The sequence below is a fragment of the Taudactylus pleione genome, unplaced genomic scaffold (assembly GCF_031769625.1).
Source record: "Taudactylus pleione unplaced genomic scaffold, aTauple2 ptg001867l, whole genome shotgun sequence".
Taxonomy (NCBI): Eukaryota; Metazoa; Chordata; class Amphibia; order Anura; family Myobatrachidae; genus Taudactylus; species Taudactylus pleione.
In genome coordinates this window covers 390,431-415,613 of record NW_028286264.1, presented here as the reverse complement: position 1 = coordinate 415,613, position 25,183 = coordinate 390,431, and the positions used below count along the sequence as shown (strand labels likewise).

The 25,183-nt window shown below is 47.6% G+C and overlaps 1 protein-coding gene across 13 annotated transcripts in view; it reads left to right on the top strand.

Annotated features, from left to right (window-relative positions):
• Positions 1-25,183, top strand: part of KIF1B (kinesin family member 1B) — a 214,525-nt gene that overhangs the window by 102,263 nt on the left and 87,079 nt on the right. For 5 of the 13 annotated variants that reach the window (XM_088465145.1, XM_088465140.1, XM_088465136.1 and 2 more), the window contains exons 3-18: positions 191-267; positions 1,518-1,697; positions 2,032-2,097; positions 4,453-4,631; positions 5,029-5,140; positions 6,309-6,386; positions 8,921-8,986; positions 11,284-11,301; positions 11,875-11,950; positions 13,403-13,481; positions 13,874-14,016; positions 16,425-16,669; positions 18,952-19,031; positions 19,670-19,745; positions 23,954-24,033; positions 24,122-24,228. In XM_088465145.1, the coding sequence (XP_088321271.1) occupies positions 191-267; positions 1,518-1,697; positions 2,032-2,097; positions 4,453-4,631; positions 5,029-5,140; positions 6,309-6,386; positions 8,921-8,986; positions 11,284-11,301; positions 11,875-11,950; positions 13,403-13,481; positions 13,874-14,016; positions 16,425-16,669; positions 18,952-19,031; positions 19,670-19,745; positions 23,954-24,033; positions 24,122-24,228 (1,662 nt within the window). The remainder of the gene's footprint in view (positions 1-190; positions 268-1,517; positions 1,698-2,031; positions 2,098-4,452; positions 4,632-5,028; positions 5,141-6,308; positions 6,387-8,920; positions 8,987-11,283; positions 11,302-11,874; positions 11,951-13,402; positions 13,482-13,873; positions 14,017-16,424; positions 16,670-18,951; positions 19,032-19,669; positions 19,746-23,953; positions 24,034-24,121; positions 24,229-25,183) is intronic. The other 8 variants (XM_088465147.1, XM_088465144.1, XM_088465142.1 and 5 more) reach the window with 3 other exon arrangements.

Genomic DNA, 25,183 nt, shown 5'->3' with positions numbered 1-25,183 from the left:
TGTGCGCCGGCAGGAGGCTGGGCTGTGATGTGCGCCGGCAGGAGGCTGGGCTGTGTTGTGCGCGGGCAGGAGGCTGGGCTGTGATGTGCGCGGGCAGGAGGCTGGGCTGTGATGTGCGCTGTGTACATGAGCTCTGTAGTGTTGGATGACAAATCTCTGCCTCTTGTGACACCTTCTCCTCCTCTTCTAGGTATTCTCAACCCAAAGAACCCCAAGGAACCAGCTAAAAGCTTCAGCTTTGACTACTCTTACTGGTCTCACACCTCGGTAAGTGCCCAGTGGGAGGGAGAATGAATGGCTGTGTCATTATAATCCACAGGTTCTTGTAACATTATCTTCTCAGAATGCACAGTAGTTCTGGTAGGGGAGCCGGGTGCGTGCGTGTGTAAGGGAGAGACACCGTATAAAGATTACTCCTCTAGGGATCTATGTACTAAGCCAGCCAATCGGCTCCTGCCATGTCACAGGCTGTGTTTGGAAAATGACAGGAGCTGATTGTTTTGGTACTTTTTCTCCGTCCGCTTTACCTCTCTCCCAGGCTTAGTACATAGCCCCATAGTCTACTATTGTCCCCACCTCTTTAATAACAATACATTTTGGATGCTTAGAACTCTGTCACCTGATGCGTCTGTCCATGACCGCACGGTATGGCTGATTAGGAGCGGAGAGCTTTGTACGCCGGAGAACTGGGACCATCTGGTTAGCATAGGATAGCCCCCTCATCTAGGCATCATCATTGCTATATGCCCCCTGTGTGTAGAAGATGTCAGTCGCCCACGCAGTGCGGTCTCCAGCGCAGGGAGCTCTCGTATTGTGAGACTGCGCGGTGCGACTGCTTATAATAGTTTAACGATGGAGATCCCAGGGGTGGTCCCCATTTTAATTGCTGCTCTTCAAAGGAACTTCTGTTAATAAAGATAGGGAGTTCCTCAAGGCTGACACCCCCTTCTGTCTGGGGTTAGGAATTATTACACAAATATATTTGAAATAAAGTTGGTGACGTTTTGAAAAACTCTATCATTTTGTTTCTGAATGTTAAGGAGGTCACTGGTGTCTGCATGTTAAGGAGGTCACTGGTGTCTGCATGTTAAGGAGGTCACTGGTGTCTGCATGTTAAGGAGGTCACCGGTGTCTGCATGTTAAGGAGGTCACCGGTGTCTGCATGTTAAGGAGGTCACCGGTGTCTGCATGTTAAGGAGGTCACCGGTGTCTGCATGTTAAGGAGGTCACCGGTGGCTGCATGTTAAGGAGGTCACCGGTGGCTGCATGTTAAGGAGGTCACCGGTGGCTGCATGTTAAGGAGGTCACCGGTGGCTGCATGTTAAGGAGGTCACCGGTGGCTGCATGTTAAGGAGGTCACCGGTGGCTGCATGTTAAGGAGGTCACCGGTGGCTGCATGTTAATTAGGTCACCGGTGGCTGCATGTTAAGGAGGTCACCGGTGGCTGCATGTTAAGGAGGTCACTGGCGTCTGCATGTTACCGAGGTCACTGGTTCCATCATCCCTGTTTCCTGCAGCCAGACGATCCTTCCTTCGCATCCCAGAACCGCGTGTACAATGACATCGGAAAGGAGATGCTTGAACATGCCTTCGAAGGCTACAATGTATGTATCTTCGCCTACGGGCAGACGGGCTCTGGCAAGTCCTATACTATGATGGGCAAACAGGAGGAGACGCAGGCCGGCATCATCCCGCAGGTATTTTACAGCTCATTCCTCTGCATTAATGTGTATACAACACTTCTATGTAGCAGTGGCGGCCATTTTGTGGCTGATCCAGTGTAATATATAAGGCAGGGGTTCCCAAACTCTGCTCTCAAGGCACCCTTACAGTCCAGGTTTTCAGGATATCCATGTTTTTACATAGATGTATAATCCAATTGACTGAGGTACTAATTAAGTCACCTGTGCTTACGTATGGATATCCTTAAAACCTGGACTGTTAGGGTACCTTGAGGGCGGAGTTTGGGAGCCCCTGATATAAGGGTGACTTCTCGTCCTTACCTCTGAGACCTTTCCCTTGTCTCCCCAGCTATGTGAGGACCTGTTTGAGAAAATAAATGACAATAATAATGAGGAAGTCTCATTCTCCGTAGAGGTGAGTGGTGAATGCCGCATTGTCTTCTGCTCGTTGTTAGACACAATGTATTGTACTTACCTGTATTTCGTCACTCTGCGCTACACAGACGCAGCCAGCACCTGCTGGAAATGTAACAATGAATTCTTGGCTGAAATAAGTGCAGCAGGAAATGACGGAGCGTCATCGCATTAATGTGTCTTTTGGATTGATTTTGGTTTGTAGCAGTTTTATGTGGTTAATACGGTTCAGGGTGTCAGATGCGGGGTCTTTCTGTGCGTCCGCGTCTAACAGTCTTTTTTTGCAGAAGATCTTTTTATTATTAGTGTGCGAGAAATCCTGCTCGCAGAGCATTGCAGCCTTGCCTTACATAGAACATGAACGTCAATTGTGAGTCATTACAAGGAAGGTATAAGGGTTCTAGTTCCAGCGGGAGGAAGATTAGTAATAAGGGGTCATGGTGGGATCATTATAGCTACCTAATGATGTTATATAACTGGTCCTCCTCGGCTGCAGAATGATGGCAACGCTTTATAATACTTACTGCATAGTGATCTTTATATGCAATAATTGCAGTTAGGGTAGCCGTGATCATCTCCACCATATGCGGGTTACACTGATCCTCGTATCAGGAACCCCTTCCTCGCCTACCTCAGTGCTATCTCTGTTTATTGTTAGTTATTTATTGCTCAAATACCATTTTTATACAAAAAAATAAATAAGAATGTCCCTTTAATAAATAGTTTCCCAAACTCGGTCCTCAAGGCACCCTAACAGTCCAGGTTTTAAGGATATCCATAGTTGAGCACAGATGGTTAAATCAAAAGACTGATGTACCGATTGTCACCTCTGCCCAAGCATAGTTATCCATAAAAGATGGACTGTTATGGTGCTTTGAGGACCGAGTTTGGGAATCTCTGCTTTGTTTTCTGATTTTGAGCATAAATCTCTTCATGATGATTTTTCCAGTAAATGTTATTTCCGGTGTATAAATGTCCTAGTGTAGAGTATATTGGATGGGAATTGTCTGGTCAGCTGTACACCACAGATTGCTCCGTCAGCAGCGAGCCATACATTATTTATAGGATTGATCACCTGTAAGATGAATGTCAGTCTGGTAACACTGGGATGGGACGTGTAACAGCATTTTGTGACATTTATCTCTGTCAGATTTCAGTCTCGTCTTCCTATGATTTGACCTCTGATTGTTACCTGGTTACCGAGCTGCCGGTATCGGAGCGCGGATTGGGAGTCTTGGTGTAAAGACCTATTAGATTGGGATCTATTATGTGAATTAGGGGCTTTAAATGAGCGAGAGAATAAATACGCTGATAGCAGCGTTTCTGGCACTACCGCGCAGTGATTACGTTTTGCAGTTGATCTATTACTATGGCCAAAACTATTGTTTCACTCCATAAAGATCTAGTTCAGAAGACTAATCTGACGTTCTCAGACAGGTGGGTAACAGCATTGCTATGTATGTGCTATGTTCTGTAGATCGTACTACATGTGCGCCCCTGAGGTCAGCCCAACTTCCAAGGCGACCAGCCCTGTTGCATTTGCTACATTAAATGGCGCCGTCTGATAGCTGCGCCGTCTGATAGCTGCTCCATAAATGGCGCCGTCTGATAGCTGCTCCATAAATGGCGCCGTCTGATAGCTGCTACATTAAATGGCGCCGTCTGATAGCTGCTACATTAAATGGCGCCGTCTGATAGCTGCTACATTAGATGGCGCCGTCTGATAGCTGCTACATTAAATGGCGCCGTCTGATTGCTGCTACATAAATGGCGCTGTCTGCTGGGACTTACAGTACATTCATCCTATTTATCCAGCTTATTCAATAAGCATCTTAAAATGTTATGACCATAAATGATCAGCATGGTTTGTCTTTGTCAGTCTAGCAATGCTCATAGATACAGGGCTTACCGGCAGTCATTATACTAAGGATCTAAGTTCATAGTGAATTATTCATTCCTTCCTTTTAAAACTTTAATGTCTTCATTTCTAATGTGCTCCGTGATCCAAATGGTTAGACTCCAGGAAGGTAACAATGAGAAGCTGATTTATCACAGAACCCCCCAGGCTCCGTAATGCGGTTGGATAGTTGGGGTCTTTATGTGGCTTCTTGTATCAGTGGGGTAGCCGTGGTGCTAATGGGGATGCCTTTTGGGTTACCGTACGGTGAAGTAATGTTTGCCAGCTGCGCTGTGCTGCGATATTTGGGAGGCGGAGCAATGCAGAGCGTTACAGACCAAACCATAAAGCACCGTAGTGCCGGAGGGTGTGGAGAACGGTAACGGTCTGACCAGCTGGACCTGCAGTGATTGCACCTCTGTCTGTCTGCAGCCCATCTCTTTATTGTGTCCATTGCAGGTTAGTTACATGGAAATTTACTGTGAGCGGGTCCGGGACCTACTGAACCCCAAAAACAAAGGGAACCTGCGGGTGAGGGAGCACCCACTACTGGGGCCCTACGTAGAAGACCTGTCCAAGTTGGCCGTAACCTCATACACCGATATAGCGGACCTGATGGACGCCGGAAATAAGGCCAGGTGGGTCCAGTACAAGTGTCTTATGGCTCCATTCCATCACTGATGAGAAAACCTTCCTGACCGATAAGTCGTAGAGTCGTCACGAGACGTTTGTAGGCGTTCTGCGATTTGTGTCAGATTTAGCTGCAGATAGGTGGGCTGGAATATTTGGCGGCCAGGGTGGGCGATTGATTCGGTGGGAGTCTATCAGTGTGATCATCTGGTGACCACTGTCAACCACAGTCTACTAACATCCAGATGGGTCATTACCGTTACCAGTCACTAATGGGACGTTGCTGGAAGTATGGGCACACACTGCAATGTCAGCACCCTTTGCTTGGCAAGATGGTGCCCGGCTTGTGTAATGTATAGTACTGTGGTTTAGGATGGAACTGATTCCATTGTGGTTGTTCTTCAGGACGGTGGCCGCCACAAACATGAATGAGACCAGCAGCCGCTCCCATGCCGTCTTCACCATCGTCTTTACCCAACGGAGACTTGACGTGGAAACCAACCTCTCCACAGAGAAGGTGATTGGTGGAGAAAGTGACAGAAATACTGTTGAGTTTCCTGTATCCTTGTCCCAGGCTCTAGGCCTCGGAGTAGGGAAGACCATCTCAGACGTTTTAGAGTCTCAAAAATAGCCGGGATTATAATCATCAGGGTTCTCCCCAGAAAATGTTTCCAGCCGGGTGGTACGGCATCAAGAAGTAGCCGGGTGGGGGCCTTCGCAATAATAAAATGTTTTAAACCCTGACCTTATAATGATTTAAATTTGAAATAACAATTTATATCTTCTTCTTAGAGGCCCAGATACTGTCCCCACTCACAGACTGTTCCCGTCTCAACTTTTTTACAGGGGGAGGGGTCTTTGCCCTCCAGCCTGACACCGCCCCTGCACTGTGACGGACAACTACCCAATGCCACATCCCATGCCCGGCACCTCCCCCCGCCCCAATGCCGTGTCCCCTGCCCGGCACCTCCCCCCGCCCCAATGCGCCGTGTCCCGTCACCTGGAACCTTCACGAACATGTCCTTATTGTCGGCGGACACGGAGCCTCCAATCTGAAGAACGTGACGTGACGTCGACGCAGCTCGGCGTCATATCCGTGTCCGTGGCAACAAGGACACATAGAGGGTGAGCGGGAATGCAGTGCATTGGGGCGGGGGAAGTGCCGGGCGGTGTACACGCAGAAAACAGCCTGGGGAGAACATTGATCATTAAATCTTGGGCATTACGAGATTCACAACACACTGTGGGTTGGGCCGGGGGCAGTGGGATGATGCTCAACGTCTCGGTTCTGGTGGTAATATCCGGTCCTCTCAGGCTCTCCCAGCTGCCCATAAAATAGATGGAGTGCCATGATGCAGGTGCTCGCAGTCACTGATAGGCTGGGAGCGCACTGTGCAGTGACATCATAACTGGGCGGCGTGCTCTGAGCCAATCAGCGACTGAGAGCAGCCGCATCACTGGACCCCAGCTCTTCTGCTGTAGATGAGCCTGGGAGGGGACCGGACCATGCGCCTGCCGACCAGAGAAGCCCCTTCTGACCACGGCAGTGTGACTAAGCTATATGTAAGTGGGGAGGGGGAGAGGGAGAAGGAATGCTGTGTGCCTGTGCTTGTCTGATACTGTGCGACCTTTCCCATGTTTATTTATTACACACTCTGCATTATTAATTGCTCTTTTATTCTTAGGTCAGTAAGATTAGCCTGGTAGATTTAGCGGGGAGCGAAAGAGCCGATTCCACAGGCGCCAAGGGAACACGACTAAAAGTAAGTATCGGACGTTTTATGAGCCAGATTCACAGCGCAGAGCAGCAGTTCCCATAGTGTGCCCACACTATATATATATATATATATATATATATATATATATATATATATATATATATATATATATATATATATATATACCTTTCTGCAATGCATGTTCTCTCCTGGGTCACACTGACAGGCGGTCATTTCAGGCACTCATATGTACTAATGCTCAACAAACACACATTACGCCGATGGTTCCAATACAACAGTACACACATATATACACACACACACTTACTGTTGTGTGCAAAATTCATGAACGCACTGGGCACAGTGTGTTGGTGCTATGGGCACAGTGTGTTGGTGCTATGGGCAAAGTATGATGGTGCTATGGGCAAAGTATGATGGTGCTATGGGCACGGTATGATGGAGCTATGGGCACGGAATGATGGTGCTATGGGCACAGTGTGTTGGTGCTATGGGCACGGTATGTTGGTGCTATGGGCACGGTATGTTGGTGCTATGGGCACGGTGTGTTGGTGCTATGGGCACGGTATGTTGGTGCTATGGGCACGGTATGTTGGTGCTATGGGCACGGTATGATGGTGCTATGGGCACGGTATGTTGGTGCTATGGGCACGGTATGTTGGTGCTATGGGCACGGTATGTTGGTGCTATGGGCACGGTATGATGGTGCTATGGGCACGGTATGATGGTGCTATGGGCACAGTGTGTTGGTGCTATGGGCACGGTATGTTGGTGCTATGGGCACGGTATGTTGGTGCTATGGGCACGGTATGTTGGTGCTATGGGCACGGTATGATGGCGCTATGGGCACGGTATGATGGTGCTATGGGCATTTTTCCCTCCCATAATCATCTTCAATTACATAATAAACTTGTCATTGTTACCATGCTGGGGCCACAATCTGTATGTGTGTGTATAAAAGCTCTATGTGTGTGTATAAGCTGTATGTATGTGTGTGTATAAAAGCTGTATGTGTATGTGTGTGTATAAAAGCTGTATGTGTGTATAAAAGCTGTATGTGTGTATAAAAGCTGTATGTGTGTGTGTATAAAACGTGTATGTGTGTGTGTATAAAACGTGTATGTGTGTGTATAAAAGCTGTATGTGTGTGTGTATAAAACGTGTATGTGTGTGTGTATAAAACCTGTATGTGTGTGTATAAAAGCTGTATGTGTGTGTGTGTATAAAACGTGTATGTGTGTGTATAAAACGTGAATGTGTGTGTATAAAAGGTGTATGTGTGTGTATAAAACCTGTATGTATGTGTGTATAAAAGCTGGATGTGTGTATAAAACGTGTATGTGTGTGTATAAAACGTGTATGTGTGTATAAAACGTGTATGTGTGTGTATAAAAGCTGTATGTGTGTGTGTATAAAACGTGTATGTGTGTGTGTATAAAACGTGTATGTGTGTGTGTATAAAACGTGTATGTGTGTATAAAACGTGTATGTGTGTGTATAAAAGCTGTATGTGTGTGTATAAAAGCTGTATGTGTGTGTGTATAAAACGTGTATGTGTGTGTGTATAAAACGTGTGTGTGTGTGTATAAAACGTGTATGTGTGTGTATAAAACGTGTATGTGTGTGTATAAAACGTGTATGTGTGTGTATAAAAGCTGTATGTGTGTATAAAAGCTGTATGTGTGTATAAAAGCTGTATGTGTGTGTATAAAAGCTGTATGTGTGTGTGTATAAAAGCTGTATGTGTGTGTATAAAAGCTGTATGTGTGTGTGTATAAAAGCTGTATGTGTGTGTATAAAACATGTATGTGTGTGTGTATAAAACGTGTATGTGTGTGTGTATAAAACGTGTATGTGTGTGTATAAAAGCTGTATGTGTGTGTGTATAAAACGTGTATGTGTGTGTGTATAAAACCTGTATGTGTGTGTATAAAAGCTGTATGTGTGTGTGTATAAAACGTGTATGTGTGTATAAAACCTGTATGTGTGTGTATAAAACGTGTATGTGTGTGTATAAAACGTGTATGTGTGTGTATAAAACGTGTATGTGTGTGTATAAAACGTGTATGTGTGTGTATAAAAGCTGTATGTGTGTGTGTATAAAACGTGTATGTGTGTGTGTATAAAACCTGTATGTGTGTGTATAAAAGCTGTATGTGTGTGTGTATAAAACGTGTATGTGTGTATAAAACCTGTATGTGTGTGTATAAAACGTGTATGTGTGTGTATAAAACGTGTATGTGTGTGTATAAAACGTGTATGTGTGTGTATAAAACGTGTATGTGTGTGTGTATAAAAGCTGTATGTGTGTATAAAACCTGTATGTGTGTGTATAAAACCTGTATGTGTGTGTATAAAAGCTGTATGTGTGTGTGTATAAAACGTGTATGTGTGTGTATAAAACCTGTATGTGTGTGTATAAAACCTGTATGTGTGTGTATAAAACGTGTATGTGTGTGTATAAAACGTGTATGTGTACAGCGTCCTGCCCAGCTCATGTATAAATCCAGCCGGATCCCTGAGAACGTTGTCTGACCCTGTAATGATTTATCTCTTTGCAGGAAGGTGCGAATATCAACAAATCCCTGACCACCCTGGGGAAAGTCATCTCTGCTCTTGCTGAGGTGGTAAGTGCCCCCCGTCCTGATACAGTCACTATGTGGGAGCGGGGCTGGGGGGCTACATCGGGGATAGGTGGTGATGGATAATAAGTATACGTTACACGCGATGCAGATGTCTGAGCTCCTCCTAATACTCTGTAATGAGGATTTCAGGGCACGGAGGTGTATGTGGGATAATACAGGGATCTTCTGGAACCAGATTTGGATGAACTCTAGAACATGGATTTGGGACATTCTTAGCTTCTAAAAAGATTTTGTTCCCAAAGTAAAGCGTCTGTAAACCTAGCGGCTATCGCGGCAGAATAGCGCCGGCAGACTCTTACATTTACCCCCTGAGGTTGGATTGTTCTCTTCAGACTGCGCCATCCCAGTTCTGAGCTTTTCCCTCTCTGTAATGTCATCTATTACTCTCCGTACATACCCTCTCTGTAATGTCCTCTGTTACTCTCCGTACATACCCTCTCTGTAATGTCATCTGTTACTCTCCGTACATACCCTCTCTGTAATGTCATCTGTTACTCTCCGTACATACCCTCTCTGTAATGTCCTCTGTTACTCTCCGTACATACCCTCTCTGTAATGTCATCTATTACTCTCCGTACATACCCTCTCTGTAATGTCCTCTGTTACTCTCCGTACATACCCTCTCTGTAATGTCATCTATTACTCTCCGTACATACCCTCTCTGTAATGTCATCTATTACTCTCCGTACATACCCTCTCTGTAATGTCATCTATTACTCTCCGTACATACCCTCTCTGTAATGTCCTCTGTTACTCTCCGTACATACCCTCTCTGTAATGTCCTCTGTTACTCTCCGTACATACCCTCTCTGTAATGTCCTCAGTTACTCTCCGTACATACCCTCTCTGTAATGTCATCTATTACTCTCCGTACATACCCTCTCTGTAATGTCATCTATTACTCTCCGTACATACCCTCTCTGTAATGTCATCTATTACTCTCCGTACATACCCTCTCTGTAATGTCCTCTGTTACTCTCCGTACATACCCTCTCTGTAATGTCCTCTGTTACTCTCCGTACATACCATCTCTGTAATGTCATCTGTTACTCTCTGTACATACCCTCTCTGTAATGTAATCTGTTACTCTCCGTACATACCCTCTCTGTAATGTCCTCTGTTACTCTCCGTACATACCCTCTCTGTAATGTCATCTGTTACTCTCCGTACATACCCTCTCTGTAATGTCATCTGTTACTCTCCGTACATACACTCTCTGTAATGTCCTCTATTACTCTCCGTACATACCCTCTCTGTAATGTCATCTGTTACTCTCCGTACATACCCTCTCTGTAATGTCATCTGTTACTCTCCGTACATACCATCTCTGTAATGTCCTCTGTTACTCTCCGTACATACCCTCTCTGTAATGTCCTCTGTTACTCTCCGTACATACACTCTCTGTAATGTCACCTGTTACTCTCCGTACATACCCTCTGTGTAATGTCATCTGTTACTCTCCGTACATACCCTCTGTGTAATGTCATCTGTTACTCTCCGTACATACCCTCTGTGTAATGTCATCTGTTACACTCCGTACATACCCTCTCTGTGATGTCATCTGTTACTCTCCGTACATACCCTCTCTGTGATGTCACCTGTTACACTCCGTACATACCCTCTCTGTAATGTCATCTGTTACTCTCCGTACATACCCTCTCTGTGATGTCATCTGTTACTCTCCGTACATTCCCTCTCTGTGATGTCATCTGTTACTCTCTGTACATACCCTCTCTGTAATGTCATCTGTTACTCTCCGTACATACCCTCTCTGTAATGTCCTCTGTTACTCTCCGTACATACACTCTCTGTAATGTCCTCTATTACTCTCTGTACATACCCTCTCTGTAATGTCATCTGTTACTCTCCGTACATACCCTCTCTGTAATGTCACCTGTTACTCTCCGTACATACCCTCTCTGTAATGTCACCTGTTACTCTCCGTACATACCCTCTCTGTAATGTCATCTATTACTCTCCGTACATACCCTCTCTGTGATATCATCTATTACTCTCTGTACTCTGCGTCGGCTCTTGGTCCCTGGACGGACCAGTAACTATTATGCTTCGTTATCGCGAAGGTCGGCATGTCCTGATATGGTGAGCTCCATTGTGTGTGGGCATGGTAACGCCAGCGGTGACACATGGGCATTGTAATTCCATCGGGGCCCCTGGAAGTGTGGTGCCTTGTAGTGTTTACATGTGGCCAGATTGCCTTACATGTGCCATGTATGTGATGCTAGTGTCTGTGCTCTCCTTCCTCCATGCTATCCTCTCAGGATAATTGCACCAGCAAGGTATGTGTACCCAGCCATATATATATATATATATATACACACAGAAGTGTGTCCAGCATCCTATTATTATTCCTGTCCTGTCTCAGTGCCTCATCCCACAATAAATTACATACGTTACAGGTATAGATTGAGGTATCCTATTCCCAGTCACACACGTACTGCGGTGACCATTGTGGTTCCTGCATAGAACTGGTTGTTGCCAGAACCTAACGCTGCCCAACACTACTATAATGTTGGCAACTAAATGTAGTATTGGTTTTGGAAAGTTGTATGGGGTATAAGTAATGTGTGTGCACATAGAATGGACCCTTACACCGTAATACCCCGGGAAACGTAGTGTACACACCTTGTATCCTGTGCGCACATCACTTCTGTCAGTAAGGTGGAATAACTGGGGATTAATGGCTTCAGTCCTGAACGGTTCTCTACCAGCGATTACAACATGTTATTCAGTGTCTCTTGGTTCATTATAAGCCGGAATAAATTGTGAAAAACTTCTTATTTTCTGCACTATATAACGAACTAAACAATTTTGTATTACAATTATTATAATAATATTGTTGTACTTTGCAGAGCAAAAAGAAGAAAAAATCAGATTTCATTCCCTATCGAGATTCTGTTCTCACCTGGCTGCTACGTGAGAATTTAGGTATGTATGCTAGGCTGCTACGTGAGAATTTCGGTATGTATGCTAGGCTGCTACGTGAGAATTTCGGTATGTATGCTAGGCTGCTACGTGAGAATTTCGGTATGTATGCTAGGCTGCTACGTGAGAATTTAGGTATGTATGCTAGGCTGCTACGTGAGAATTTAGGTATGTATGCTAGGCTGCTACGTGAGAATTTAGGTATGTATGCTAGGCTCATCCCACAACTCTCTGTGCATCCAATTTTATAGACTTAATATAAATGCAGCCTCAATAATGTACTAGGAAACTAATAATTCTTGTCAGCAGCTCTTTTTGCATTGGTAGGCTACATTCTCATGCTCAGTAATGTCACTGGCTCCTAGTTACTGGATAGGCTGCATTCTCAGTGATGTCACTGGCTCCTAGTGAGCTAACAGGCTGCATTATCAGTGATGTCACTGGATTTTAGTGAGTGGATAGGCTGTATAATCAGTGATGTCACTGGCTCCTAGTGACTGGATAGGCTGTATTCTCAGTGATGTCACTGGATTTTAGTGAGTGGATAGGCTGCATTCTCAGGGATGTCACTGGCTCCTTGTGAATGGATAGGCTGCATTCTCAGTGATGTCACTGGTTCCCTAGTGACTGGATAGGCTGCATTCTCAGTGATGTCACTGGTTCCTAGTGACTGGATAGGCTGCATTCTCAGTGATGTCACTGGCTCCTAGTGACTGGATAGGCTGCATTCTCAGGGATGTCACTGGCTCCTAGTTACTGGATAGGCTGCATTCTCAGTGATGTCACTGGCTATTAGTGACTGGATAGGCTGCATTCTCAGTGATGTCACTGGCTCCTAGTGATTGTATAGGCTGCATTATCAGTGATGTCACTGGTTCCTAGTGACTGGATACGCTGCATTCTCAGGGATGTCACTGGCTCCTAGTGAGCTGATAGGCTGCATTCTCAGGGATGTCACTGGCTCCTAGTGAGCTGATAGGCTGCATTCTCAGTGATGTCACTGGTTCCTAGTGACTGGATAGGCTGCATTCTCAGTGATGTCACTGGCTCCTAATGACTGGATGTCACTGGTTCCTAGTGAGCTGATAGGCTGCATTATCAGTGATGTCACTGGCTCCTAGTGAGCTGATAGGCTGCATTCTCAGGGATGTCACTGGCTCCTAATGACTGGATAGACTGCATTATCAGTGATGTCACTGGTTCCTAGTGAGCTGATAGGCTGCATTATCAGTGATGTCACTGGCTCCTAGTGAGCTGATAGGCTGCATTCTCAGGGATGTCACTGGTTCCTAGTGAGCGGAATTCTCAGACCTCAGAGGTGTCACAGGTTCCTAGTGAATGTCCTAGTTAATGTATTGGCTGCATTGTCCTGATAATCACAGAGTATGGCTGCTTCCTCTGTGAGTAGGTGATAGATACGCTTTATAAGGCAGCTAATCATTACCCTCTTTTCAGGTGGGAACTCCCGTACGGCCATGGTTGCAGCGCTGAGTCCGGCTGACATAAATTATGATGAAACTCTGAGTACACTAAGGTATATATTATTCTGTTTATTGCGTGTTCTAGGTATAGCAGCCGAAACTTGCAGCTAAAGCTTATTAAGGAAGGTTCTATATCTGAAATGTAGGTTTTGGGGTTTATTGGTCCTTTCTATTAATGGAAATGAATTGGCTTTTGGTTTTCTTTAAGAATTTTTGATTATTCTTTTTTTCAGTAGAGATGCAGGTAACCAAGGTAAGGACAGTGGGGGGTCAGATATGGGGGTCTCTGGGAGAGGAAGGGGAAGGAGGGCTGCAATTCAGGGGCATAGTGTTTACGGGCTGGCACTGTCACCAATAAAGGAAGCAATGTCTGTATCATCCGCCTGTAGCAAGCCTAATAGCTGTCTATACTGTCTTATTGGAGGATTCTTTTTCCTTTTACTAGATATGCGGATCGTGCTAAACAAATCAAATGTAACGCTATTATTAATGAAGATCCTAACGCCAAACTGGTGCGCGAGCTGAAAGATGAAGTCACGCGTCTGAGGGAGCTGCTGCGGGCGCAGGGCTTGGGCGACATCATAGACAGTAAGTGGCACCCGGTGCTCGCTATACCACAATCTGCGCATTTCTCTGTTTTGTTTTGTTTTTCTTTTATTACCGAATTGGTTTAGTATCTCTAAACTACGAGTTGCCGTGTGAAAGGGCGAGAGGGTATATTGTAATGTTCACCAACACATATGTAAGTATTAATATAACGTGAAAGTGTAACTGGTGAGCACTGTATGTGCCTGTGTTCTGTAGCTGTACTGTACAGGATTCTGTCATTACACTGTCTGACAGATCGCCTGGTGCTGGGTACACACTCTGACCAGGGATTTCTGCCCTTACCAATCGGCTGCTCAATGTGTCTGGGCTGACATCACAACTGGGGCGGACATTTAAATTTTGTCCGCCTGGTTGAGATGTCCGTGACGGCGTTCCCTGCAGCGGGTGTACGCGCGGTTGGCGGGTCACCCGTTTACACAGCATTGGCTGTGCTGCAGGGCCGACCAGATTGGCTGTTAACGAGGTCAATCACAGACATTTAGGATGTACACACACGCCAGTGCACTGGCGATATAACGCTCGTTGTTAGAACAAGCGACATAGCGCCCACTGTGTACCCAGCCTTAGAACTGTTCAGTGCTGATAGGTCCCAGGAATGTAGGACTATACCGCGGTGGCTGGTGTAAACCACACAGCTGGTATTTTACGATTTGCCGTCTTTTATCATTTGACCCTTTTATCAAAAGTTTACTTGTTTTTTCCATTTGCAAAACCCTCATATGATTATTCATCGGCCCTATGTAATGTATAAATGTATATATTATGGTACGTATTGCTAATTGCTGTTTCAGCAGAATATTTAACAAGCTAGACAAGCAGTGAAAGCTAGCTGTGCCCCCAATGTACTCGGCTCTCTGCTGTTATTCTCTTTCTCTCTGCGGAACGTCGTGTGACAACTGGTACAGATCAGGGTGCGTCCCCGGTCACTAAACCTTCTTCCTGTCTTCCCTCTCCTGCCTGCCGCCAGTTGATTCTATTGAAGACAATTTCCCCGGAATCAAATGTGTGTATAACAATATTCTGTATCCTCAGCAGCCTCGCTTCTCAGCCCAGCAGCGTAATTCTGCATGTCCGCGCAGGCAGCCAGGAAATCTCAGACTCGGGAGGTTATCATTAGTTTCCTACCTGTTGGCGTTACTTCCTACAATAGACCGGAGATTACCTGTCTGTCCTGCTAGCCTGCTCCCTGCTGTCTGTGTATTAGCTCGGCCTCCCTCCTGTCCTTTACTGGCTCATATTGCCACGAGGCTCTATGCAAATGAGAGGGCGGAGCAGATGAAGCAGCCATTTTTGTAGTGTATTATTGGGAAGTGGTCTCCTACCCTTCAGTCTTGGGGACAGGTGACGGATATGGTCTATAAACCGGCCCATCGCTGTAAGGGGCCAGCCGCAGAGAAAGGACCTGTCATGTCTCCAGCACTGGGTGATAGTCACTAGTTCTGTCATATATCTGAGATTTCCAAGCTGTTGAGAGAACATGGTGATTTGCTGCGTTGGCGCTTTACGCTGGGACGTGTGCCGGAGGCAGTAAGGGCACTGCTGGGCATCTCTGCATGATGGGGTGTGACATTCCCTGCCAGGCTCCTGGCGAGGGCGCCTGTATGCGGCTAATTTTACATTGACCTCTCCAGCTAATCCCAGGGTGGGTGATCTGGCAGCTTTATCCTCCTGCTTGGCTGCAAGTTTCTTTTTAACACCCGCTATGCCAACTATATAATCCTAATCTGTCGTCTTTCCTGCTGGCGCTCCTCTCTGCCTTTCCTGTACAGTATATTGCATCAAACACATCTTCTAATTACCTTTGCTAGTAATATCCGCTACTGCGCTACGCCATAACCATGCCACTAAATGATGCGCTGCCTTCAGCTATAGGATAATGAGATATCAGACTCTGAGTTTGCTGTTCTCTTCCCTTATACAGGTCACACTGTCCTCCACCTGGTGTAAAATATACATTTTATTTGTGTTCTTATAGAGGTTGAGCTGCCTCGTACCTTGTTCTCAGTTGTTGTCCTTTGCATGCTGCCATGTTTCTGAGTGTGTATAGAGCACAGTGCTGTAAATTGCATTACTCCTACAAAGTTATCATATATTATACATTCTTCTATAATATCCATTGATCACGTTGAAAAGCCCAGGCATATGTTTTACTTATATATAATTATTTTGTTGTGCTCCTGTAATCCCTTAGCGACTGTATATGACGATTGGTGACCTCCTCTTGCGCTGTCGTCCTCCTCCTCCATATTTTCCTATCTTGTTCCTGCCCCTGACTGACCTTTTTTAGCCGCCATCTTGAAGCAGCTTCTGTCCTGTCTCTCACCGTGGTTTCCTCCCCTCTCTCCTTGTTCCTCTCCCCCCGGCTTCCCTTTTTGTCTTGTATTTAGCTCTCCCTTCTGTTGGGTGCCTTCCTCTCTCAGACGTCAATGATAACCAGAACCTTAAGAATAAGTACTTGCTAGCCAATGAGAATCAACGGCCTGGCCATTTCTCCACAGCCTCCATGAACTCGCTGGCGTCTTCCCCATCTTCCTGCTCTCTCAGTAGTCAGGTGGGGCTGACCTCGGTTACCAGCATCCAGGAGAGGATCATGTCCACGCCTGGAGGAGAGGAGGCCATAGAGAGACTAAAGGTAACGTGAGATGATCTGTGATGCTCCTCTGTGGTTACTGAATGTGCCCTCACCAGCAGGGCAGATGTCTGGTACCTAGACTGTAATGCCCCTGACTCCTGGCCTGCACCTCCGTGTAGGCTGCACTGTTGGCAAAGGCCACAGAACTCTTAGTATTTGTTTCAGTCTATGAGCAGCTTATGTTTGCTAGCAAGGTCATGTGTGAGATCAACTATACATTTGCATGGCAGGAAAGGCTAATTCCATAAGTGAAATACTGTATAGAAGTAGGATATTTACCTGTGCGTCATAGCAGTCTAGCGAGACCGGCTTTCCTCACACCTGCCAGTAGCATGTTGTTGATTTAACCACGGCGGACACTGGTCTTCGAACCCCTGCCATTAACTGTTCTTTTCCTTCCAAATTTCGTATTGAACGCCAAGGGTCTGTGTTGTGCTTATAGCCCCTAATCGGCCAGCACCCATTGGCTATATACACTTTCTGTCCTAAAGCTCCGCACATCTTCAGGGGCTGACCACACTCGCTCCTCTGTCTGAGGCCAGCCGCCTGTCCTGTGCCATTACCATGAGGTCATCCCCTTTCAGCACTAGGGGACATTGGCACTATGTGCGCTGACCATAGACCGAGAGCTCTGTATAAGTGGCCACAGGTCAGGTAAGTACTGTATGTACTATAGTGAGACTGCGGACACCCGGTTGTGGTGCCTGTAAGTGACAGCTATCCTATGTATAATATGACTAATATGAGCTTATCGAATAGCCTGCGAGATACAGGCACTGACGCCAATCCAGCGCCTCTGCCCGTATCTTTAAAGCGGTCATCAACCTGGTTTTGCCTTTTAAATGATTGCCACTTTAAAATGTGTCTGGAATCCCGCCCATAACTGTGCCTCACAGGCTGTTACACAGGCCCCAGTGTCCTGTATGGAGACCCGCTGCAACCAGTTGATGTTAAACTTTCTGGCTGCCAATACTTGTTAGTGTTCCCAGGTCTCCATGGAGGGAAATGACTCTGCATGTGTTATGCACTGTGTGCAGTAAGTGATCCACCGAAGGGGAGCGCGTCCAACCGCGTGTTTACTACCGTGAGAGCGGAGGCGTTTTGTGTTGTGCGCATAGATGTGATACAGGATTAGTGTCTGAGTTAGACTTGTCGGGAGGAGATCCAGGAGATGAGATGCAGAATGGGAGCCCCCTGCCCCCGCACAGCCAGGCTCTGCAGTGGTACAAGGCAGAGACAGCACAGTCTGAACACTTGTGCTATTGTCTGCAGCCTAGAAGAGGACCTGACTGCTGCACATTTATACGCAGGAGACAAAGAGCGGCTCCCATCACATTACTGCAGTGCCTGATATATACAGGGACATGAGGGATGGATGTATATAAGCCCCTATATACAGTGTGAGCCCTCTATCCGAGGCCTATTTACTAACCACAGAACGTGCACGCCCACTCCCCAGGATCCGCTGTAACATTCCGTCTGATCCTAAGTGTACGGGACCCCCCTCCTATTTCATGCATTGTCCTAAAATCTTCATTCAGGCTGTAAATGAACCATAGGAGCCAGTTTGAGATTCTCTGTCACATTTTGGCCCCAGTCTGCCCAGAATCTTCCCTCAGACGGTGTAACGTATTGTTCCCCCGCTGGTGTCACCAGCTTGACTGCTCATCCATACGCTAATCCACAATAACGGGTGCGTTTGCACAAAATCGTCTGGCACAGAAGGAACGTTATAACGCTGGTGCTGGTCTCTAAATGGCCCCTACTCGTTACATGACAGCTGTGATTTGTAAGACACATTAATCATTGGGCGAATCTCATAACTTTGTACTTCATGCCTCGGTGGCGTTACTACTTATCGGCTGCGTCCTTGGGTATATTGGTTAAGTCAACAAAATGGCTGCAGTGTGTGTCGACGACAGGTAATCGATGGCTACACACCCACCTGTAAAGACCTAGCTGCAGCTATTGCAGTAATGTCAGTACTCTCAGACTAGGAGTGTCACATTTCCTGTCTCCATTACAGCAGTATGTGCCCATTATTTTGCTGCCAGCTATCAGCGTCCAATAAACCATTTGTACCCATGAACTGTAGAACCCTAAACACCCTGGTAGTAAGATCCCGGGATCGTGTAGAATCTGAGGCGTCCTGATTCCACTCCATGCGATGTGATAGGTCACTGGTGGGCATCCGTACCGCTGGACCTTGCTGTGGTTGGCATCTGCCCGTGTAGGGTTACACCTGACAATGTCCTGCTTACACCTGCTCCTTTCTCCACCAGGAATCCGAGAAAATTATTGCCGAGCTCAATGAAACGTGGGAAGAGAAACTTAGGAAAACAGAAGCTATCCGCATGGAGAGGTACAATGAGCTCTTCACAGCCTCACATATTAATGTCCTCATCTGTATTATTAATATATTGTGTTGCCTATAAAATGTACCATATTATCTCCATAACTCCCGGTTCTCCCATCGTGTTGGAGGAGGGGAGATACCCAATCAGTGAGGCTGAATATTATCTACTGTCTTCCGTCTCCCTGCTCCCAGCCTGGCGTATGTGTGTGTTACAGGCATCTCTTAAACCTATTTAACAGACTGCAGATAGTAGTCACTTTCATCCTCTCTGGGGCATGTGCATTTGGTCATATAATCCCTAAATTCTGACGCTGCCAGCCCTGGGTCCCGCTGGTCCCGCCAGCCCTGGGTCCCGCCAGCCCTGGGGCACGCTGGTCCCGCCAGCCCTGGGGCACGCTGGTCCCGCCAGCCCTGGGGCACGCTGGTCCCGCCAGCCCTGGGGCACGCTGGTCCCGCCAGCCCTGGGGCACGCTGGTCCCGCCAGCCCTGGGGCACGCTGATCAAGGCTCTTTTGTACTGCATTCTTTAGGTATTTTGCTGTACGGAAGGATAAGCCAAAGCCACCACTGCCTGTCAGTATAGTCCACTGACGGGAGGGCTGGTTTGTTAAGTAAAATGACTCTTTTTGCCTTTTTCCTTTTTAGGGAAGCATTACTGGCCGAGATGGGGGTGGCCATTCGAGAAGACGGTGGAACATTGGGTGTCTTCTCCCCTAAAAAGGTGCAGTCCCGTTTTATGGTTTCAATGATCTAGGAATCCTGGCAGGGTCTGTAACCTAATAGGACACAATGGGATTTATAACCCGCTGGAGCGTGTGTATGTTTTAGATGTGTTCACATAAACCTATGCTCAGATTATACCAAAGAGCCACGTTTAGTGCACCACGCACTTTGCTGCCTAGCCGCACCAAAATACTAATCCCTAGTACCTAGTGCACTATAAGCGAAGTAGTACGCAAAATTAAGTAAAATGTACACAATCCAGGTTAAACAGACAGACCGGGAATAACTGCGACTTTGTACCAATTCCTTTGTGACAAAATCACTAATCCTATGTACTTGGGGCCTGATTCAGAGCCGCTCGTAAGATGCCGCTCGTTCGCTCTGAGCGATGTTCGCACAACTGCGCATGCGTGTGGGTCGTAATGCGCATGCGCAAACCAGTCATTATGGTCGGAAATCGTGTGCTCGTACAACAGCGAGACTGCTAATTTGATTGACAGAATGTACCGTTTGTGGGTGGTAACAGGGGAAGATGCTTGAAAACGGGGGAGTGGAGATCCGAACGCAGGCGTGCCAAACGGTAAAAAGGGCGTTTAATGGGAGTGCATAATTAGTAATGGAGCGTCATCGACCACGTCACTTGGTTGTCTTTTAGCCTGAACTGCTCGCAGTGATTGCGGTAGGACAAACCTACCACAAGCACTGTGAGCAGTTCAGATGCCTTTCGATGTACCTGATTAATCAAATAAATAGCGGAGATGACGTGTGATGCGAACGGCAAAGCGGCGTCTTTACAAAATAGCGAGCGCATTTTACGCTCGCTCGCTCAGACATAGAGGCGTCAACAAACCGCAATGAGCGAGCGCACAATTTAAATAGCCGGCCCCTTTTTTTGAACGACCGTCCGCAAATAGCGTCCGGGTCTGAATCAGGCCCTTAGTGCACGGTCCGCAAACAAGGATGTGAAATTTAGGAAAAAGTAGCAAAGTTGAGTAAAAGGTGCGCAACACGGGAACAGCGGCAGATGTCTATGTGTGAAGACACATCTGTACACATTCCTCTCACGGTCTGTCTGTGTGTCCGCTTCAGGTGACGTCAGACTGTGTCCCTAATCATTATAATGCACTATTTGTACGCATCATGTCTAGTAGTGACTTCCCATCCTCCGTGTCCCAGGTCACACAGCCCCGCTGGTAACTTTCCTCTCATGTCTAGTAGTGACTTCCCGCCCTCCGTGTCCCAGGTCACACAGCACCGCTGGTAGCTTTCCTCTCATGTCTAGTAGTGACTTCCCATCCTCCGTGTCCCAGGTCACACAGCACCGCTGGTAGCTTTCCTCTCATGTCTAGTAGTGACTTCCCATCCTCCGTGTCCCAGGTCACACAGCACCGCTGGTAGCTTTCCTCTCATGTCTAGTAGTGACTTCCCGTCCTCCGTGTCCCAGGTCACACAGCACCGCTGGTAGCTTTCCTCTCATGTCTAGTAGTGACTTCCCATCCTCCGTGTCCCAGGTCACACAGCACCGCTGGTAGCTTTCCTCTCATGTCTAGTAGTGACTTCCCATCCTCCGTGTCCCAGGTCACACAGCACCGCTGGTGGCTTTCCTTTCATGTCTAGTAGTGACTTCCCGTCCTCCGTGTCCCTGGTCACACAGCACCGCTGGTAGCTTTCCTCTCATGTCTAGTAGTGACTTCCCATCCTCCGTGTCCCAGGTCACACAGCACCGCTGGTGGCTTTCCTCTCATGTCTAGTAGTGACTTCCATCCTCCGTGTCCCAGGTCACACAGCACCGCTGGTAGCTTTCCTCTCATGTCTAGTAGTGACTTCCCATCCTCCGTGTCCCAGGTCACACAGCACCGCTGGTAGCTTTCCTCTCATATCTAGTAGTGACTTCCCGTCCTCCGTGTCCCAGGTCACACAGCCCCGCTGGTAGCTTTCCTCTCATGTCTAGTAGTGACTTCCCGCCCTCCGTGTCCCAGGTCACACAGCACCGCTGGTAGCTTTCCTCTCATGTCTAGTAGTGACTTCCATCCTCCGTGTCCCAGGTCACACAGCACCGCTGGTGGCTTTCCTCTCATGTCTAGTAGTGACTTCCCGTCCTCCGTGTCCCAGGTCACACAGCCCCGCTGGTGGCTTTCCTCTCATGTCTAGTAGTGACTTCCCGTCCTCCGTGTCCCAGGTCACACAGATCCGCTGGTAGCTTTCCTCTCATGTCTAGTAGTGACTTCCCGCCCTCCGTGTCCCAGGTCACACAGCACCGCTGGTAGCTTTCCTCTCATGTCTAGTAGTGACTTCCCATCCTCCGTGTCCCAGGTCACACAGCACCGCTGGTAGCTTTCCTCTCATGTCTAGTAGTGACTTCCCATCCTCCGTGTCCCAGGTCACACAGCACCGCTGGTAGCTTTCCTCTCATGTCTAGTAGTGACTTCCCGTCCTCCGTGTCCCAGGTCACACAGCACCGCTGGTAGCTTTCCTCTCATGTCTAGTAGTGACTTCCCATCCTCCGTGTCCCAGGTCACACAGCACCGCTGGTAGCTTTCCTCTCATGTCTAGTAGTGACTTCCCATCCTCCGTGTCCCAGGTCACACAGCACCGCTGGTAGCTTTCCTCTCATGTCTAGTAGTGACTTCCCGTCCTCCGTGTCCCAGGTCACACAGCTCCGCTGGTAGCTTTCCTCTCATGTCTAGTAGTGACTTCCCATCCTCCGTGTCCCAGGTCACACAGCTCCGCTGGTAGCTTTCCTCTCATGTCTAGTAGTGACTTCCCATCCTCCGTGTCCCAGGTCACACAGCACCGCTGGTAGCTTTCCTCTCATGTCTAGTAGTGACTTCCCGTCCTCCGTGTCCCAGGTCACACAGCACCGCTGGTAGCTTTCCTCTCATGTCTAGTAGTGACTTCCCGTCCTCCGTGTCCCAGGTCACACAGCACCGCTGGTAGCTTTCCTCTCATGTCCTGTTTCATCTCACGATTTCCCTTCTCTCCCAGATTCCCTCCATGATTTTTGATGAATATTTTGACTCCCTTTCTGCAGATCAGGTCGGTTTTCAGTAACAGAATTCATGAGTCAGGAATAAACCATAATCTCCATCCCAGGTCTTTATTCCAGGGCTTGTTCAGTGGTTAATGTATCGCCTTCAGGGCCTAAAATATATATATATGTAGGTTGTTATGTGCTGACCTTTCATTGAGTGGAGAATTACCCAGGACACAGCTTTGGTTCATGAATTCACCCTTGTTACTACAACAAGGATACTTCAGTAGATTTAGTCATAGATTGTTAGTATAACCTAATATCGTATAGTTATTGTATATGTTGTACCTGTGATAGCTGCCATTATTAGGCTCTGGTGCTGCTTCTGCCAGGCGCCTAAAGAGACCAGCACCCGTACGGCTGGATCAGAGTTGCGCCCAGGTGTTATGGAACTGGAAGTCCTTACATCCAAAGCACGGCATGGCTCGCTGGGACTTATTGTTCCATCATCATGGACGAACTGTTTTCTCACCTCAGACCTAGAACATAGAGGGAAGAGTTAAAGTGGCGCAGGCGTATTACATGCAGAAATAGTAAATTAGTCATACGTTTTTAGGTGGATGGGTTAGAACTTACTGCTGAATTTTATTTTCTGAATGTGATTTGATTATCAGTATAAAGCTGAAGGGGAACTGTCTGTAAGGACATGAAAATCCAGCCGTTGCCCAGAGCCCTTTGCAGTACTACGGCTGGCTGGGTATGCTGGGAGTTGTAGTGCAGGATATAAGCTAGATAGCAGTGACCCAATAACATGACATAATTACTCTGTGCTGTACCGGAGCATACTCTGTCTCTGTTGTCATTTCATGCCGTCTTCCATGTATCACTGTGTCCTCTGCTCCCACCTCTGTGCTGACCCCTGATTTCCTCCAGATCATATCACCCAGTCCGTGCGACCTCTTGGCTGACTCTAATGGGGTCTTCTCTCCCCGGAAGGTTGGTTGTGTGGATCTGTGGCCCCCCATAGAATAGCGAAGGGTAGATAGAGAGGGGGAGGGACAGTACATGTGCTTTGTGGACCCCCTCTCTGTTAGAGTAGTAATGGTGATGTGGATGTTACCAGTAGTACTAATGTGCGCTCTGCCATTGGGAATAGTGTAGTCAGTATTCTCTGCTCTGCGTATCACCGGCCGGCCGGCTACAGTTCAACTGACCTCTTAGTGTTTTCGTTGCAGACGCCGCATCTTGTTAATCTGAATGAAGATCCTCTCATGTCGGAGTGCCTTTTGTATTACATTAAAGATGGTATAACCAGGTGAGCTGGCGCGCTGTGCGGGTAGTGAATGACACGATGACGGTCTGTGATTATTACCGGTGCTGATCCATCCATCTTTCCTCTCCAGGGTGGGGCAGGCGGATGCGGAGAGACGCCAGGATATTGTGCTGAGCGGGGCCCATATCAGGGAGGAGCACTGTCTGTTCCGCAGCGAGAGGAGGCCCAACGGAGAAGGTATATCTCTCTCATTCAGGGGCGTTTACATGACGGAGTAATGGGGTAGGTCACATTTGGGGGGAATGAGGTGCACCCAGTAAGCACATTCCCGTGATATACGGCTAGAAGCGCTGTACCTGGGATCGGTAACGCAGAATTATGACATTGGGTAGAATGGACGGCTTGTTGTTATTGTTCTATTATAGTAGCTCTCTTCTATAGCATAAATGTACCCATAGGGCCTGATTCAGACCCACTCGCGAGCGGCTGTCCGCTCGCAAGTGGGTCGATGTTCTGCACTGAGCATGCGCACGACGGCGGGAGCTCCGTCGTGCGCATGCGCCAGACGCGACGAGCGAAGGACTTTCCTTCGCTCGTTGTGACTGATCAAAGGGGGCGTGCTGTCGATGTTGATTGACAGCACGCCCCCTTTGGTGGGCGTGCCTCCCTGACGGGGGCGTTCCTAAGGGAACGCCTACCGTCAGAAGCCGGCCCACTGACATCACTAGTGATGTCAGTGGGAGTGATTTTGGCTCTGATAGAGCCAAAATTACTCCGGGCCTTGCGGTTGAAAACCTCAACCGCAGGCTCCGGCTCGCAGTTTCGATGGTCGCGATGGTCAAGACCGTCGCGGCCATCAAACTGCACGCTCGTATAGGCTGTGGGTGGTGACCCACAGCTATACGAGCGTCCAGGAGGACGCTCCATAGTTATGGAGGACGGCCCTCATTCAGAGCGTGCGCTCTGCTCAGAGCGTACGGCTCTGAATGAGGGCCATAGCCTGCTGAGTATATCGCCGTATGCACAGTCTTAAGGTGCCCACACACATAGCGATGTGCAGACGATCAGCCGATGTGTATGATTTGTATACGATTTCCCTTGAAACTCTCCCCGGCAGCTCTGCATACGATCTGCGCACAATTTGGTGCCCAATCTTCATACGATCTCTCCTGCATCCAGACTGTCACAGTGC